The 16,819-nt window shown below is 52.5% G+C and overlaps 5 protein-coding genes across 5 annotated transcripts; 2 read left to right on the forward strand and 3 right to left on the reverse strand.

Annotated features, from left to right (window-relative positions):
* Positions 1-27: 27 nt before the first annotated feature.
* Positions 28-2,561, reverse strand: POSPLADRAFT_1164397 (hypothetical protein). The gene is made up of 10 exons (XM_024487821.1): positions 2,418-2,561; positions 2,189-2,235; positions 1,889-2,136; positions 1,603-1,721; positions 1,402-1,540; positions 1,109-1,345; positions 861-1,051; positions 650-805; positions 384-584; positions 28-324 (listed from the first exon to the last, which is right to left on the reverse strand). The coding sequence occupies exons 1-10, from the start codon at positions 2,487-2,489 to the stop codon at positions 271-273; spliced, it is 1,464 nt and encodes a 487-aa protein (XP_024343906.1). The 5' UTR covers positions 2,490-2,561; the 3' UTR covers positions 28-270.
* A 3,031-nt stretch (positions 2,562-5,592) lies between these two features.
* Positions 5,593-7,466, reverse strand: POSPLADRAFT_1037865 (hypothetical protein). The gene is made up of 10 exons (XM_024477283.1): positions 7,389-7,466; positions 7,305-7,331; positions 7,207-7,254; positions 7,057-7,150; positions 6,882-7,000; positions 6,712-6,833; positions 6,461-6,654; positions 6,299-6,409; positions 6,081-6,243; positions 5,593-6,029 (listed from the first exon to the last, which is right to left on the reverse strand). The coding sequence occupies exons 1-10, from the start codon at positions 7,422-7,424 to the stop codon at positions 5,723-5,725; spliced, it is 1,221 nt and encodes a 406-aa protein (XP_024343907.1). The 5' UTR covers positions 7,425-7,466; the 3' UTR covers positions 5,593-5,722.
* Positions 7,467-7,646: 180 nt separating this feature from the next.
* On the forward strand, positions 7,647-10,079 carry POSPLADRAFT_1130132 (hypothetical protein; the record flags this gene model as incomplete). Its single annotated transcript, XM_024483922.1, has 11 exons — positions 7,647-7,790; positions 7,841-8,171; positions 8,229-8,411; positions 8,467-8,624; positions 8,675-8,770; positions 8,820-8,944; positions 8,994-9,337; positions 9,390-9,575; positions 9,672-9,737; positions 9,805-9,937; positions 9,983-10,079. The coding sequence occupies 11 exons, from the start codon at positions 7,647-7,649 to the stop codon at positions 10,077-10,079; spliced, it is 1,863 nt and encodes a 620-aa protein (XP_024343908.1).
* A 985-nt stretch (positions 10,080-11,064) lies between these two features.
* On the forward strand, positions 11,065-12,729 carry POSPLADRAFT_1063937 (hypothetical protein; the record flags this gene model as incomplete). Its single annotated transcript, XM_024481743.1, has 12 exons — positions 11,065-11,160; positions 11,221-11,241; positions 11,297-11,348; positions 11,410-11,425; positions 11,478-11,541; positions 11,593-11,640; positions 11,698-11,739; positions 11,795-11,875; positions 11,927-11,965; positions 12,018-12,122; positions 12,187-12,286; positions 12,342-12,729. 12 exons carry the CDS (start codon positions 11,065-11,067, stop codon positions 12,455-12,457), a joined length of 780 nt encoding a protein of 259 aa, XP_024343909.1. The 3' UTR covers positions 12,458-12,729.
* Positions 12,730-14,076: 1,347 nt separating this feature from the next.
* On the reverse strand, positions 14,077-15,825 carry POSPLADRAFT_1127001 (hypothetical protein; the record flags this gene model as incomplete). Its single annotated transcript, XM_024483578.1, has 10 exons — positions 14,077-14,274; positions 14,336-14,374; positions 14,430-14,548; positions 14,604-14,737; positions 14,795-14,942; positions 15,010-15,068; positions 15,120-15,259; positions 15,321-15,418; positions 15,475-15,502; positions 15,574-15,825. The coding sequence occupies 10 exons, from the start codon at positions 15,823-15,825 to the stop codon at positions 14,077-14,079; spliced, it is 1,215 nt and encodes a 404-aa protein (XP_024343910.1).
* Positions 15,826-16,819: the final 994 nt, after the last annotated feature.

Here is a 16,819-nt window from a genome sequence, read left to right on the forward strand (position 1 = left end):
GTCTACAACGTCCGTCCATAACTATGTACAACATACATGTCTGCTGCATTCAAGTCGACAATCATAACCGCAAGTGCACGAGGGGGAGGAGCCAACTATGATACAAGGTGCGAGAGATGCTGCGGAATCACTTCACTGAACGCAGATGAGAGAAAATCACGACGATTACGAAGCTGTATAATGCGAATATTTTTTCGTGCTAAGCTGCTTTTTGCAGTGCTAATTGTGGTTCTGTCTCGGCGGTGTCGATCGCAGGAAACCCCAAGGCATTCATGCAAAGCGAACTTTCTCGCCAGGACGACCTTCGGACAGAAGCACGACAGCCTGCGTAGCGTTCAGGTCAGGAATCAAGCCGACCCTTGCCGCAAGGTATAGATACGCACATATTTGCCACTGATCTTCCAGCCAGGTTCCTCCTTCTCGAGCCTCTCCGACAGCTCATCGCCGTCGGACCCAAGGCCGACGACGACATCACTCTTGATTGTCCGCATACTGCAGACACGAGGAGCACCGGCAGCCGAGGCCATCGGCCCGATAGCAACCTCAAACTCGGTTGAAGAAGGAGCAGCACAATCATACGTCAACTAGTAAGCACACGATATTAGTTCATATCACAAGACGCAGTCCAAAACGAAAATGAGATACGGACCTTGCGGTGATTGAGATCCCCCTTGAAAATGACAAGATCAGAGCGCGAGAGGTGCAAGAACAGATCAGGGGCTTCATTGTGCAAATCCCAAAATGTGTATCCGGTGCACCAGAAGGGGTGCTGTTCGTACACCCACTTGCCCTCCTGCTCATATTGCTGCGTAGGGCCCATCAGTAATCGACTCGATCCAAAACAAATCTGTCATGCATACTTTCCACCGCAAGCCCAGGCGACGCAAACTCTCTACCTCCTGGTCCGATGCATTACGGAAGAGATGCCCGTATACCATGGAGTTGAGCAGCCAGTTCCAATCTTTCTTCGTAACGTCCGACACGAACCACGGGTAACGCTTGCCGTGGAAGCGGACTTCCTTAGCCAATCCGCTTTGAATCAAGAAGTCGGCTACAAACGTTTGCCGTGAGAATTGCTTGCAAGGACACATCAACCGATATGACATACCATACACGCAATCGCAATACAATTCGAAGCCGGCGTTGTCCAGCACGAAGTCAACGCGTCCACCTGTCTTGTTTCGCATCTCCTTTACAACCTCCCAGAGTCGCGCCATGTGGTTTCCGAGGATGTTTTTCTCGGTCGCCGCCAAGTTCTCGCCGCCGGTAGACTGAAGGGACTTTATTTGTTCCTCTGTCATATTGATCAGAAGTGAGAGGTCGGTCGAGTTACCCCAAAGACAGACTTCGCATCTCATGTAAGTATGTAAAATATTGATGACGAGATGCATAGATACGCACTCTGCGTGAGCTCCATGAACATCAAGCGTTCCGCCTCGAGCTTTGCATCATCAGCCAGACCTTCTTGGTGCTTGAACGGCTCTACGAAACGCGTGGAGAGCTCAAAGACTGCATCGTTTGATCGTGCGAACGTATCGCACTGCGTAAGCAAGTAGATGAATCTCACGAAGCATTGACTTAAAGCGACTGACGAAAGCGTACCTTCTGTCTGAAGAAGACGTCGTAGTGGTGCCAGTACTTGCTAACACTGAAGCATTCGCGCAGGCGACGATACTTGTAGGCTTCTGCAAACAACCACGGTGCGTTCATGAAATCCTTGCCTATCGGACATACACATTGTTAGTATTAATGGATCATGTAACGAATATGACGGTGGATGTTGCTCGTCCAGAAAAGGCAAACCGCCTTCTATTTCAGAAGATGGTCGTACTCAACCGAGAATCTTTGGTGGGCGTTTCGAACGGGTACTACTAAGTTCGCCACTCACCCTGGAAGTATTTGGCGATCTCTTTGTTCCAAAGGGCAACGTCTGCCTCGCCATCATCGATGATAGGTCGAAGGCGTGCGTGGGCGTGCAGGTCCTCTTTAAGCTTGTCCATACGTTCAATACACTGGACGAGGTCAACAACTTTCTCCTCCTCAGACTCCTGGTTGAGGGTTTCGATGACATCATCAATAGCTTTCCCGAGAATGGTGGGTAGTCGGTGACCCATAGTCGCGTATGCGAATGAGTACCTATGATGGCGTGAGGCGAATGGACTCTGCTGATCGGATGTACAAAACATACGTGTGGTATCCACGGAATGCAGGCCATGGAGGGTTGTTAGGGTCAATCTGGGAGCGAAGTGTCAGTATGCAGCCATTTGTAGCTTCTGCAAATTGAGTGAAGAAGGAATAGATGCATATATGCGCGTAGTGAGTGGGTATATGCGCTCAGCGCATGCAGTGGCGCCATCGAAACGTGAAAGGTAACAAGAATGACAGATATAGAATGAAATTGAGGTATTTGCACACACCGTGGACGGCGACCTGGGGTAGACAACCTTGATGTCTTTCTTACTTGGCAAGTGGGACAGAGTAAGCGACATCTTGTTAGGCACGTCCTTCGTCTTTGTTGGCTGGTTTGTCGGGGGCGCCGCGCCGTTGGGGACGACGGCAGGGTCATGCTTCGCTTCAGTCATGCCGTACGCTCCTGCATCGTCGGGCGGAGTGGGGGGGAAGTAGTCAGTCATAGTCTGTGGGTTGCCTGACATAATGAGCGATGTAGGATGAATGTATGCAGACCAGTATAGAGAAAGGTGCGTATATGCGCGGAACAAAGAAAGTATGCGGGGCGGTTTGCAGGACGGGCGGACGAAACCGAACGGAACTCACTTGCTTATATGCGGAAGGCAAAAAATGGGGTGTCAGAGACCGGCTAGCTGGAAGAGGATGATGGCAGTTGAGAAGTAAGGGGTAGTTCGGCGCGAAAGTAGTCGAGCGGTGGGTCGCACACTCCTACCTTTCTCGGCGCATACATCATACCTCTCTGACGTCACATCCTCCGCCCTTATCACCCTCCGGCCGGACCTCCGTCGTGACGGGGCCCATCCGGGCAGTAATCGGGCCCGTTATGGTATGAAGCCGTACAGCGCCGTGAGCGTGGGCATCGTTCCGGCTCTGGTGCAGGCGCGGCGCTGTGGAGAAAAGATTGGGCGGCGACTCGACGGCTTACAATCGCATCGAATATCACTCCCCCAATCTCCGCTTACTATCTTCGTCTTTCTCCTCAGTTTTCCACCTTTCGCCGCCTTCAGCGTCGATGAAACTCCCCGCAATGACGATCGAGCGTTCGCTTTCACCCCATCGTTCCTGATGCTCAAAGATGCTCAAACAAGCCTCTCCGCTGGCCTTGTCCGCAACTGTCAGCATAGGTTATTTCGTGTCGTTCAATGGAGTGTGCTTGGGTGCTGTGGAGTTTCACGAGTGAACGCTAGCCCTCAACGTAAGTTCACGCGCTATGATCGTCGTGTTTCCGTTCGTTGCGCCGCCATGAAGCCACGGTGTCCAAGCTCTTCGGCTCTTTGGGCCACACGACATACGCTGTATCCGCTGCACTGTGAGCGAAGCAGGGATGAGTTCTCACGGTGACTACCTGTTGCATTGACAGTGAAGTCACTGACAGCTGTTGCGAGACACGTCCCGAAGACAAAAGTTGCAGTCAAATAGGATTGCGATACTCCACTGCGCAGTCAAATAGGATTGCGATACTCCACTGCAATGTACGTGTAGAGGTGTGATCATCGAATAAAAAGCCTGGGATCTACATGCTCGTTTTCTGACTCGCATAGTAACTACATGGACGTCACAGAAGACTTCGAAGCAAGTCCGATTATGTCTAACATGCTACCATGGCCAGAATGGACACGCAAACTGACTTTGTATGTATCACAGTAGATACTTCTAGGCCAAAAGTTCGTCATTCCCGTCCGTCTTCTTGTAAGTCCGCTCTCAGATTAGCATTGTTGCTGTCTGAACATCGACTATACGGACCGTATATCCTCGTAACCTTGAAGAGGGTGCATTGCATCGTTAGCTACGGTGGTTTGCCCTGCTTCCTGGCCATACCACGCTAACCGGCTCTAGTGTAGAACTAGATGCCGCTGCCAGTATGCTATTCAGCTTGGTCAGTACTTCTAGCAGGATCCTCCTGATATGAGAAGGGTCCTGATCAGGTGGTCGCAGATTCGGTCCAGCGCACGTTCCACATCCTCATTGATTACTGCAATTGTTATGCCGACGGGGAAGGTATGATGGCTGGAAGTACAGCCCCGGCGATGGCCCCATATGAGCCATTTTCTTTGAGTGCGCTTGTCCATTCAACCGACTATGGAATTCATTTCAACAGCACCCGATGAGTGTTTGCTCCGCCCGGCGACTTAGAGCAATCACCATATCGCTGTAGGCCAAGCTTTACAGGTCATGGGGTGGCAGTGTATGTCACTATCTGACTGTACCCTAGCGGCCGATACAAGTCTTCTCGGAGGACGTGCGGCATTGACAGTCATAGGATCGCGGTGTTGACGTCTCCAGAAAGCTCTTTGAGCGTCTCAAGTGCTTATGCAGGCAACGCAAAGGACTCCTTTTGTAGCACCATTGACTACGTGTCAACCACGCGTCCGTGAAGAATACGTACAGGGCGTCTCGCGATAATCTCCCGCACAGCCGCGGATAGTCGGCGAAACAGGCAGAGCGTCGTGGGTGCGACGTGAACAGCTGCTGGCTCCACAATCGCCGCACAGTGTGCGCTCCTCACGTAAGTCCCACCTTCTATCATTTTCGAGGACATGGAGCGAGGCGACTGGCATTTGTCAAGTGGGCGCGTTTCGCGCAGTCCATCTATATCAGCTGAATCAACGTTCTGCAGACGCGGATAAGTGAGGATTCTTGAGAGAAAGACCTATGCAATACATCACCGGAACATTCGTGCATACCCGCGCAGGGAGAACGCGTATCGATGTTGCACGTTCCTAGTCGCCAATCCTGTCGATGTCGATGGGAGAAATGTCTGGCGTCAGAGCCAAGGTAAAGTACAATACCTTACAACACACTTTCGACCTTTCATCACACTCCAGCGATGAATCATTCCTACTTCTGTATATCGAAGGACGCAATCACCCGAGGTGTGCGCATTGAACACAGTATCAGCGGGGTACCTATCCTCGCTACCGTCGTGAAAGCTGTCAAGGCAAACTAACGGTGAGTAGTGTTCACTGTACGCGAGACATCCGGTGCTGCGGGTCGCTCGAAACGACGCCTGATCAAGTCATCACCTAAGAATGGCTGAAGATAACGTCCACCATCGAGTCACAGTGGCGCGAACATCGAACTCGATGGGCACTCTACAGGTCGTGCGGAGTTATTTGCGTCACTGATCAGTGGGGAGAAGTAGACTCGAGCTACGGTGGACGTTGCATAGTCATCTTACATACTGTATCAATGTATCCTGCTTTTACTGGTCACGAGCGTTTGGCTCACCTTCCAAAACGACATCAGCTGGCTTTGAGAGCTACGCACATCATACCGTGACTGCCAGTATTGCGGACATGCCCCGCAACATCTTCATGAATCTTTCCTATGATGCCAGCGACTAGGAAGGTCGTGTTGCACAAAAGCCTCCATAGTCTAGAGCTTACAGCGGCCTTAGATATTAGACAGTGCGAATATACATTGAGCTATAGTTTCCATGTTACATGAGACTAGACACAGCAAACAAGGGTGAGGAGAAGACGACGGGCCAACCTTGAGATAAGTTGAGAATGTGGATATCTCGAATATACAATCAGTCTATCTGGTCGCCCCAGCCACCAGGAATGTTGATATCACTTTGTTCCTGTGAGGAGTGGGTGCCCGAACGATTGTTGCCGGGCTGTTGTCTATTGCTGCCGTTGCTACCAGTTGCAAAGCCGAACAAACCGCTGAATAATCCACTGCCACTCTGCAAAGCACGACCATTGGGTGATGGCGGGCTGCGACGGTTGTGCTCGGGGCTTGGGGAACGGCCCGAGCCCGAGCCCGAGCCCGAGCCTGAGCCTCCCGGAGGACCAGGGCCAGGAGCATGGTGTTCGGGTTGTGGGATAAGTTGATATCTATGATGATGATGAGTAATCTCGAAAACTCATTACCAAAATAATGCTCGCCTGCAGACGGGGCATGTGCCACTAGACTTGAGCCAGGGCATGATGCAGGGCTCGTGGAACGGATGCTTGCATGGAAGTGTGACCACAACTTGCTCGTCGGGGTCTTCTGTCTCAAGTTTGAATTGTTCTTTGCATACCGCACAGTCCTTCTCGAGTAGATCCGCTAGATAGAAGCATCCAGTCAGTATCTGGCGCTTGAGGAGAACGTGTAACCGTACAGCCTTCCTCTAAAATGGTCCGAGGCAGGTTATTCATGACCTCCTCTGTGGCAGGAACTGGTGCATGACCATTCGAATTCTCCATGATTTGGGAGATAATCTGATCAAGCGCTGGTTTGGAATTAGTGACAATGGAAGGCAGGTTAGTGGTAGAACCATTACCTTCTTGGTTGAACACATAGTCTCCGAATTGGCCATTCTCGGCGCCCCCCGGCATGCCCATTAAGCCGCCAAATGCATCGTTCAGTCCTCCACGACCTGGACGGTTGGCAAGCATCGCCAGGAGGTATTGCATCATCAAGGACCCGTCTATCGTGTCACCTTCTCGCCGCGTCTCGGGGTCCGGTGTCATGAACCTTACAATACACGAGTGTTACATGGCATGGAAGAGCCACATTAAACGCCATGCTTACGACGTCGTGAATGGTGGGGGACCATTGGCTCCACCGCGAGGCCTGGATCCACCTATGAACATACTGCGCATTCGACCATCCGGGGATCCCTGTATCCGGATTGAGAGGCCACCGCCTTCGCCCTATGTGCGATGTGAGGCTAATCAATAGAGCACATAGAGGCGGCTTACAAGGCCACCAGGTCTATCAGGCCGGCCAGTGGCCCCTTCTGATCGGGAACGCTGTGCGCCCGGTGCAAACGACGCTCCTGTGGGAGAACGTGGCGCACCACCTCGTAGAAAAAGGCTGGCTGGTGGCGTCTGGGATGAGACATGGCCACCGCGTATACCGAGTGCTTAAACATACTGAAGAAGTCATTCATGTTCGGAGGCAACGCATTATCATCCCATCCATCGTGGATATGTTGGAACTCTCGTGGGTCGTCTGCTGGGTTCTCGAGCTAGGCGCGATCGGCGGTTGACGACTGCGTGCGTATAACAGTAGACAGCGGCGTACCTGCTCTACGAATGTCCCATTGCATGACGCACAGTGGGGATCTGGGACCTAGATCATGGTCACTGCAGTCCAGGATAAAGAAAGAGGAGCAAACCGACCATGAGAGGCCGCATCTCCGCACGGCACTATCATGGCGTCCGGTCAGACCAAGCTGTACGCAACTATATGGGACGAATACGCACCTCATGACAATACCACATCGGTTCTCTGCTCGACATCGTTACGATTTATATGCAGCACACGTGGGAGCTGCACTAGCGATGGTGGTAGTCGTCGTGTAAGTGGCTGAACAAGCCGGATATGACGTTGGGCGGTGCGGCCCGTCTCGCCACTGGGCGCAAACATGAGACAACAACGCGAACTCGAACGCGCTTCAACCTCGTTCAACTTGAACGAGTCTCTTAACATAATCACGACCGACGGCCCTTTACGACACTGTTATGGCTTACTCAGGGGACGGCGAGGGTGGCACCGACGCCTTCTGGCTACTGACGATCTTCGTTGCTCTCGGCATCTATCTTGTTTTCCATCGCTTTCAGACTGTACACAACCGCCCTATCCCGTTCAGATGGCCTGCACCTTCGGTACGTGTCTGGTTTTGACTTTGTATGGACAAAAGTTGATGTCCCCACAGCAAGTGGGCTCACGATTTGATGCCCACAAGATACCCAACCCCCACCTCGAATCGCACCTGTTGCATGACCAGTTGAGACCGTCTCTGTTTCATGAAGACAGGAGATACATCACGTGCTTTGACCCCGCAACCTCGTTCCATCTTGACACTATCATAGCGGACAATGGAGTCGAGATCTCGCAGAAGATCGGACGGGCAAGTGAAGCGCAGAAGGAGTGGAAGAATGTATCTTTCCGGGACCGCCGTCGTGTCATCCGGAGTCTCAAAAAGTGGCTGGTGGACAACCAGGAGATGTGTGCCAGGGTAGCATGCCGGGACACAGGGAAGACCTGTGAGTGCATTTTACATCTCCGTTGTGATCTATCAAGGCAATGGTAACATTGGTTAGTGCTGGACGCTGCTCTTGGCGAAATCTTGACTACCTGTGCGAAAATGGACTGGCTCATCAATCACGGCGAACGCTATCTCCGTCCTGAGAAGAGGCATAGCAGCCTGCTTATGTTTTACAAGTCGTCCTATGTCTACTATGAGCCTCTGGGCGTGGTAGCTGCTATCGTATCTTGGAACTACCGTCCGTATTTTTATCCTCTTGAGCTGCGTGCGCTTGAAGTAGTTTCGTCCATTAGCTCTTCACAATGCATGGTCGCCTATCCTCGCTGCTCTCTTTGCTGGTAACGCTATCGTCCTGAAATGCTCCGAACAAGTTATCTGGTCCACCAAATGGTTTGTGGAAGTTATCCAGGAATGTCTACGGGCCTGTGGTCGGGACCCAGAGCTTGTGCAAGTGTGTACATCTCCCCATACAGCTGGCCTGCAATTCTCATGCTACTGCAGTTGGTCTGCTGCTTTCCTGACGAGGCAGAAGCTTTGACCAGATCTCCGCTCATCAAGCATATCACTTTCATTGGCTCGGAAGAAGTTGGGCGGAAGGTATGCCTTACCAGACGTCCTGAATACTGTTTTCTGATCCCTTCAAAAGGTTGCGATCGCTGCGACTGACAACCTGACGCCAGTCACACTCGAGCTCGGGGGTAAGGACCCCTGTATTGTCCTGCCTGGCACCAATGTCAAACAGTGGATCAGTCTCTGGATGCGAGGCATTTAGTGCGCATACATCTCATGTGAGAGAACTCATTACTCACCAGAAACATAGTCAGAATTCGGGTCAAAATTGCATTGGCCTCGAACGTCTGATCGTGCATGAGTCGTTACATGACGAAGTGCACCAAGAGCTTGTTCGCCGGGTCTCTCAGCTCCGGCAAGGCCCTGCGCTATCCAACCCAAATGATGGATTTGTGCTCCCTGTGGACGTCGGCGCAATGATATCACATGCGAGCATAGAACGGACTCACCAGCTAGTGCAAGTAGCAATTGATCAAGGCTGTGAGATAGAGGGTGGGGAGCGGTATACGCACGTTTATCATGAGCATGCATACTACTACAGACCCACTGTTATTGCCGACGTTGATCCCGAGTCTCCGATTGCGCAACAAGAGTGTAAGTCTGTTGAGTTGTGGCGCTGCCTTCTAAACTGAATTTATGTCAACAGTATTTGCTCCTGTAGCGCTGCTCTTCAAATTTAATACTCTAGAAGAGGCCATCGCAATTGCTAATGGAACACGTTACGGCCTCGGTGCGAGTGTGTTTGGACCGGACCAAGAGAAGTGTGTGAACTTCGCAAGGCACTTGGAGTGTGGTATGGTGTCTATCAACGACTTTGGAGTATTTTATGTGAGTTTATCAGCCATATTTGTGGTTATGTCACACGCTCACTACGGTTCTAGTTGAAGTAGGTTGCGCAGTGATTTGATTCATAATTTCAATTTACAAGTTAACTACGCCTGTAGCCAGGACCTGCCGTTTGGTGGAACGAAGGCCAGTGGTTATGGTAGATTTGGTACGTGATGGTGGCCTGAATTCCACGAACGTGCATTGTTGATGACTGTATGTATTCAATTCGATAGGCGGCCCCGAAGGTCTGCGGGCGTTAACGAACCCTAAGGCCATTGTCGTCGACCGTATGGCGTGGGCTGTCCAGACGACGATACCAAAACCCGTGGACTATCCGATCGCGTCTATTAGACAAAGCTGGCAAGTGTATTTCAACCAGCTGATTGTGGCACGCATTGACGCGTTCTGCAGGGAATTCGTCAGTGGACTGGTCGGCTTTGTGTATGGTGATAGCTGGCGAGCACGGATAAATTCCCTTGCGCGCCTCGTGCAAGCGTCAGGTAGATAATTGTTTGGCGAGCGACTGGCAGATATGTCTCGACGTGCTATATATACCACACAATGTTTATGGATTGTATAGTATCGCCAGGTGCTGAGCGCTGAATAGCTGCATCTTGTTGGCAAGGAAGCCGAGTGCCGTACGCATGCCGAGGTGGCATATGGTGCTGCCATGGTGCAACGTTGGTACGGCGGGACTGGCGCGTGGACCCATGTGCGAACAGATGGAGCATGCGTATGGGCGTGGTTTCGCCAACGTTCGTATCTCTGGCATCGTGCGTGCACCACATAGTAACAAATTCGGCTACAGCGACGTCAATTGAGTATCTTGAACTGATCGAATACCGTGACGTCGACCGATCAAGCCATCTGCCTCCGGCGGGAGCGTCCGCCAATCTCAGCCATCACTGTCCTGCCGGATTTGCGGGCCACGGCACTCGTACTGTAAGTATTCTCCGCAGCACGCTCCGCGGATCTGAATATCTCAGTTCGTCACCGTTGTGCGTTATTCTTGTGCTACCAAAAGCGGCTCCGTCAGGTACGACGACGCACATGTTTGACCTTCCGCCGCCCGCACACCTTCAGTGCCAGCTTATCTTTGCGAAAGCATCTGCAAGCTTGTATGGCAGCATGGCACAAACGCCTTCACTCGTGCGGTCTCGGCTTCCTGCCCATCGCCCAGCGGCCGAGATGATGCATACGTGCATGCACAATTTATCCCATCTCCATGCGCCAGCCTTCCCGGGGGGGCTGAATGGAAACCTCGAAGCTTCTCCCTCCTTTTCCCCGCACACACAGTGCTATATAATGGCCCCCGCGCCGAGCGAGAGCATCGAATTGTTTCCCCGGCTATCCTGCCTTCGGTACATTTCTAGAAACTGCTGACGCACATTCCGCAACGCACGATGCGCTCCCCCGTCATATTCGTTACTGCCGCCGCCCTCGCCGGCACATCCATGGCGAGAAGGGCAATGCAACCCCTGGCGGGACCCGCTATGGGCCGCAGGATAAGCACAAGCTGCAGCACGAGTGGCCCTGCATCTTGCCAAAACACTACGGTCGAGACGGACCTCTGCTGCTTTGAAGGAAATGTGCGCAACCCCTTACTCTTGTTCGATTCCACATCACACTGACGCGCACTATCATCATAGGGCTTGATTCAGCATGTCCAGGTAGGTCGCAGCGACGCGTGAGCTGATGTGATATTATGCTGAGCCTGGACCGCAGTTTTGGGACACAGACCCCGTAACAGGTCCAACAGACAGCTGGACTATTCATGGTGCGCACAGCTTTCCCCAGGCTTTCCGGCCCTAGTCCTTGGCGCTGACAGTGTGGCACAGGTCTCTGGCCGAATTAGTACGCGTGGGGGCTTCATGGCGTCCAATCTTTGTTGACACGAGCTTCGCAGTTGCGACGGCTCGTACCCTGAAGACTGCGGACCTGAATCCCGCGATTACTCCGACATTACACAGGTACTCCAGAAGTCTCTTTTGGCAGGCTGGTTACTGACTACGATGTTGTAGCTATTACAGGATCAGGGCGCCTCGGACACGCTGAGCTATATGCAGACGGTGAGGCTTGCCACCGCGTGCCGATGTCTGTTTGTCACCTAAGACCTTCGTCCCCAGTACTGGCTTAGCGACGACGAGTCAAATGAAGACTTCTGGGAGGCAAGTATTCGCTTGCCGGCATGGTGGAAATGATCGTTCTCACGTTGACGCGCAGCATGAATGGTACACGCATGGAACTTGCTACACCACCCTGCAGACATCCTGTCTCCCCAGCGACAGCCCGACGGGAGCCGATGTGAGTGACGTCAGTGTACTGCCGCAAACTCCGTATTGACGTACTTTCCAGGCTGTCGCGTTCTTCCAAACAGTCGTCGGCTTATTCCAGGTGGGTGCTGTACGGCTGCGTTCTTGTGCTCGTCTCACAATATACTCTATAGGACATGACGACGTATGAATGGCTCTCGCAGGCAGGCATCACCCCATCTGAGGATACTACCTACAAGTTGTCCGAGCTGCAGGACGCTCTACAGAGTGCCTATGGTGTACGCAGTCCTGTCCTCGTTACCCACGAGCTCACTTGACGAACCGGAATTGCCGTCGCTCCAGTACACGGCCTCGTTCGATTGCGATGATGACGAGCTGTACCAGATCGAGTACTGGTTCAACATACAGGGCTCGCTGCTGAATGGAGACTTCGTACCCCTCGGTTCGCACGCCTCTCCACTGCGTGTAGATATAAATTAGCTGATGGCTTTGCGCAGATGCCTACGAGGCCGGCTCGTGCCGTTCATCTGGAATCAAGTACCTGCCCAAGTCGGACGACAACAGTGACGCAAGTAAGAAAAGGTCTCGTCTCGCTAAGCGGAAGGCTCTCTGAGCAGACGTGCGAAGTAGAGATCGTGTAGGGGGTTAGAGCAACTGGGATTTTGTCTTTCCTTTCTGTGCATACATATCTCCGCAATTTCTTGAAGCATTGCACTCGGCACTGGACATTGGAATTCTTGTTGCCTTGATATAGGTTAGGCGCTGCATACTTAGGATGAAGTTCCGTGGAGGATCCTGTATGAGCATATTTGTCGATGTGATTATTTGACCTGTGTGTACTAAAGTAACACGGCAGTAAAATCATTTCTGTTCGTCCTTGGCCTGAAGTACAAATGCTCTGGATATGTCATATATGCGTACAAACGCTGCATGAAACTTCATTTAAACGAGCTACACACAACGATGAGATTTCGCCATCACGATCGGGCCGTCCATCTTAAGAAAGTGGGTTCCCTTTTTGGGTCACCTGCAGTCTCACCTGCAGGTCCCTGCCTCAACGTCCCCTGCGTTAGTTGATATAATGGCAGTCAAACAGGTCGGCGATCTCTCCCATTCAAACTGCCCGATAATATTTACCGCATACACTTGTGTCTTCCGCAAAACCTATTACGATATTCATTATGTCTAGCCAGTCCGTGGGAACGCATCTTACTCAAACCGAACTACGCTACAGGACCCCCGAACTCGTCGGGGATATCATCTGGGCCTATGAATTGCCTGAAATCGAAATCAAAGTACGTCAGGTGGCGCAATGCAGAACGCATAGGTTGGGTAGTACGTACTATGTAGAAAATCATTGATCAGCCTACGCGCGATGCAGACTCAAGCGTAGAATTCAGCCTCTACCTTGTCGGTCATATCATCGAGCTGCCTCCTGTGAAACGAGTAGGTGAGGATTCCGAACTTCGTTCTGCAGAAGCAATTCACTCACTAAGAGAGAAAGTCAGTGCAAAGCTCTCAGACGCGGAGAGAGAGAACTTAATGGCACACCTCTTCAGCAGCGTTTTCCTTTATCTTGTTGAAGGCATGGCCAATCTTCTCCTTGAGCGTTTCTCCGCCACCTTTGTCCGAGGATTCTGTTTGGCCAGTTCTGGAGATATCTGTACGCGACTGACGGACCGTCTCAGGGGCCCCTCGCACCCTAAGAGTAAAGTGGATACCCACGTCGGATGGATGTACGATCTTGTCTGACATGTTGGAGGTATGCTGGTTCGGTGAAGTTCTAGTGCCAAAGGATCAAAAGTCGGATGATGGGAGTGGGAATGTAGACTCGAACATTGGGAAGTGACGCTTTTATATCCTAGGCTCTAAGCAAAAATAGGCAGACACGTCGCGGGGCTTGTCGACATTGCCGAAGTCTACGTCAACGCTAGTGAAGATACTATATGTGACGGATGTAAGCATGTGTGAACAAGGAAACCTGCCTTCCAAATGTGGACAACTGGTGTCTGCCCCTTTGAGTCTTCTCGTTATCCACAAAAGCCTTCCGGAAATGGAATGATGCCAATGATGTGACGGAGCGCACACACAAAAGGAAGCTTAGACAAGATTTCATTTTGTTCACAAGCACATAAACAATTGTTCTTCTGCAAGAAGGTTCAAATTCTGCTGCGCAGCGACACCCATCCCCGATGAACTTCCAGGTATATGACGGCAATGAGCATCTAACGCCTAGTTGCTCGTCGAGTCCGTGTACGACGTGGTGGCAAAACCGATGCGGGAGTTGCCGGTGTCGAAGACGGAGTAGTAGCGTTCAAGGAAAGTGTACCCGTTGATGAAGTCGAGACCCTCGCCGGACGGCGTGCCAATGTCGTTGACGACAAGGTAGATGTCCCCTGAGCTGCCACCAATGGCGCTGTTGAGCGAACGCTGTACAGTGCAGGCATGATTAACATGCTAGACAGGCGGTCAGGCGTAAATAAGGACGTACCGGCCAAATCTGGGCGTTGGGCGTCAAGGAGTACGTAGTCTGCATTCGAAGTGATCAGTTACAGTGCTCTTTGATGCGAAACATTTGAGCGCACCCCGCCAATGTTGAAGTCTAGGTTGCTGAGACTGTCATAGTTTGAGGAGGAGATGCGGAGAAGGCCAGTGGTCTCGTCCTCAGTGCCATCGACGGCCTTCTTGTACTTGTCGTAAGCATCTGTGGTTGGCTGCGTCAGAATGGCTGAGATTATGGAACACAGCGGTATGCTCACTGCTCGCGATGAGGACAAGGGTGGTGCCGGTGTCGACAATGCCAGCAGTCTCAGACAGGATGGTCTCGGAGCCGTAGGTGATCGACTCGTCAATACCCCAGTACTCGCTCGCAGGGGAGGTCGAGGTGAGGGAACTGTAATGTCACCTTCAGCGATGGAGTCTCTGAGAGAGAATAAAGGGTTGCGCGTACACGTAGTTAATGGAGCCAGTGTACTTGGACGAGTCCGTGCCACCAAAGGTGAGCTCGCCGTTGTTGTCAGACTCCGAGGTGGTCGGAGCGAAGGAAACAGCGACCAGGTTCTCGGAGATCTGCCCCTGAGAGTACAGGTTGTCGGTTACTGTTCAGACAAGTATATGATGGGAGACGATCAGCAAGATATGTATTGTGGCTACGGATTGAATTACCGGTGGGGACCTCGTTCTCGCCATCAACCGTGTCCTCTGTCAGGTCGACGGGTCCGATCCTGAGGCACAAGTTAGGGTGTACAATCGCTCAATGTCGCGGATGAGCTTACCCAATAATACCGTCCACGCCGCTGAAACCCTGGGCTTGGCTGGCTACACCAATCGACTGCTGGGTGATAGTCAGGCTGCCGAGGGTGACCGTGTCCGTGTACTCAGTACCCGAGAATGAGCCCGAACCATACGATACAGACTAGATTGGCATCGTGAGACACAACATGACAGCAGCTATGAGCGATGAACCGAGTACTGACCACACTGTCCCCCGTGTCAACTGAGGTGGATGTCTGCACGTACGACTGGCCAGCACCGACCCAGGTGTTGGACGAGCCGGTGTCAACCAGGAGCGAGTCTGGGCACAACTCGTAAGCTAAGCCTGATCAGCGCTGTGAGATCTGATCTACTCACAGTATGTCGGCGGGCTGCCAATCCCGACCTAGAGATCAGACAGATGTGAGATGACGTCGCACAACGAACAGAGGGCGGCGGGAGAAGCCAGGAACGCACGCTGACGACGTAGTCCTCGGCCTGGTTCGTTGCCTCAATGCTGCCTGACGAGCGGCCCTGCAGTTTGGCCTGAGCACGGGCTTTGAGCGACGTCGCACGTGCCTGGTCGCGCTGGAGGACGTTAAGCAGGCCCGTGGAGTTGGTGCGCCTCGCCAGCGGCAACGAGACCTTGCCGTCGCGGACCAGGACCGGGTTCGCGGCGACGGTGAAGGCGAGGAGAAGGGTAGCGAGGAGAGAAGAGCCCAGTGCCATGGCGAGAGTGCGAATGAACAGGTAGAGCTTGAACGCTTGGGGGACCCCCGTCTTCGCGCATCCCTTTTATGCGTGCACGGGCCGCGCACAGAAGCCCTGTCGAGCACGAGAGATATGTCGTGTTTTGTCTGCTGCATGATCTTCGTGGGTTGATGACAACACGCTCACAGCCCGGAAAGGAAGAGCGTTGCGATGCACATGGCTCTACATGGCTGCGCGAGTGGGCTTCTGCCCGCCCAAACAAGCTGAGAGATTGTTCCGAAGAAGCGACGCCAGAGATCGGAATGAGTGATCGCGTCCCAACGTGCGGACACGGAGAGAGAATGTTGATTGGCCAGCCTGGACAGTATGTGGAGCGGCCGGGAATTAGCCGCACACCCTGCGGTCGAAGCGGCCGCTTCTATCGTCCATGTGGTCCGTCGAGATAAGAGCCGCGAACCGTATGGAAGACGATGCATGCGACCGAAGACGAGTCCTGATGTATCGGACCAGCTATTCCAGTACGCTAGGGCGAGCACATGTCGCTTGCCGCGGCTCAATGCAGCGGCTTCATCATTCAGCAGTCTTACATGCATCAACGCCATTATCCTTAAAATGTGCGTACTGGGCGGGCCGAGCGCATTGTGGCTCTGACAGGACTAATGGGACAGCCCACAGGAGAGCATGTGGCGGTGGAACAGGGGAATTAGGGTCGCTGACAGCAGACGACAATGAGACCGGTACAATTAGAAAGCCACGACGATGATCTCAGGTGTCAATGTGATGGTCCCAATGCCGCGGCCCAAGCAGGACACCGAAAAGAAAAGCTAATCCGGGACACATAATACAGAGGATCTGCAGGAGATGTTATTGTGGAGCACGAGTATTGTGATTGCGTAAGTCCTGCCGTACCCAAAAATCGGAAGACATCCCCCTTGATCAGGCCTGCAGCGCTCAACGATCGCAGAACAACAAGATAATCAGGTAAAGCGGCGGTCTAGTCAGGAGCGATTCA

Source organism: Postia placenta (assembly GCF_002117355.1).
Source record: "Postia placenta MAD-698-R-SB12 unplaced genomic scaffold POSPLAscaffold_1, whole genome shotgun sequence".
In the NCBI taxonomy this organism is placed as follows: Eukaryota; Fungi; Basidiomycota; class Agaricomycetes; order Polyporales; family Adustoporiaceae; genus Rhodonia; species Rhodonia placenta.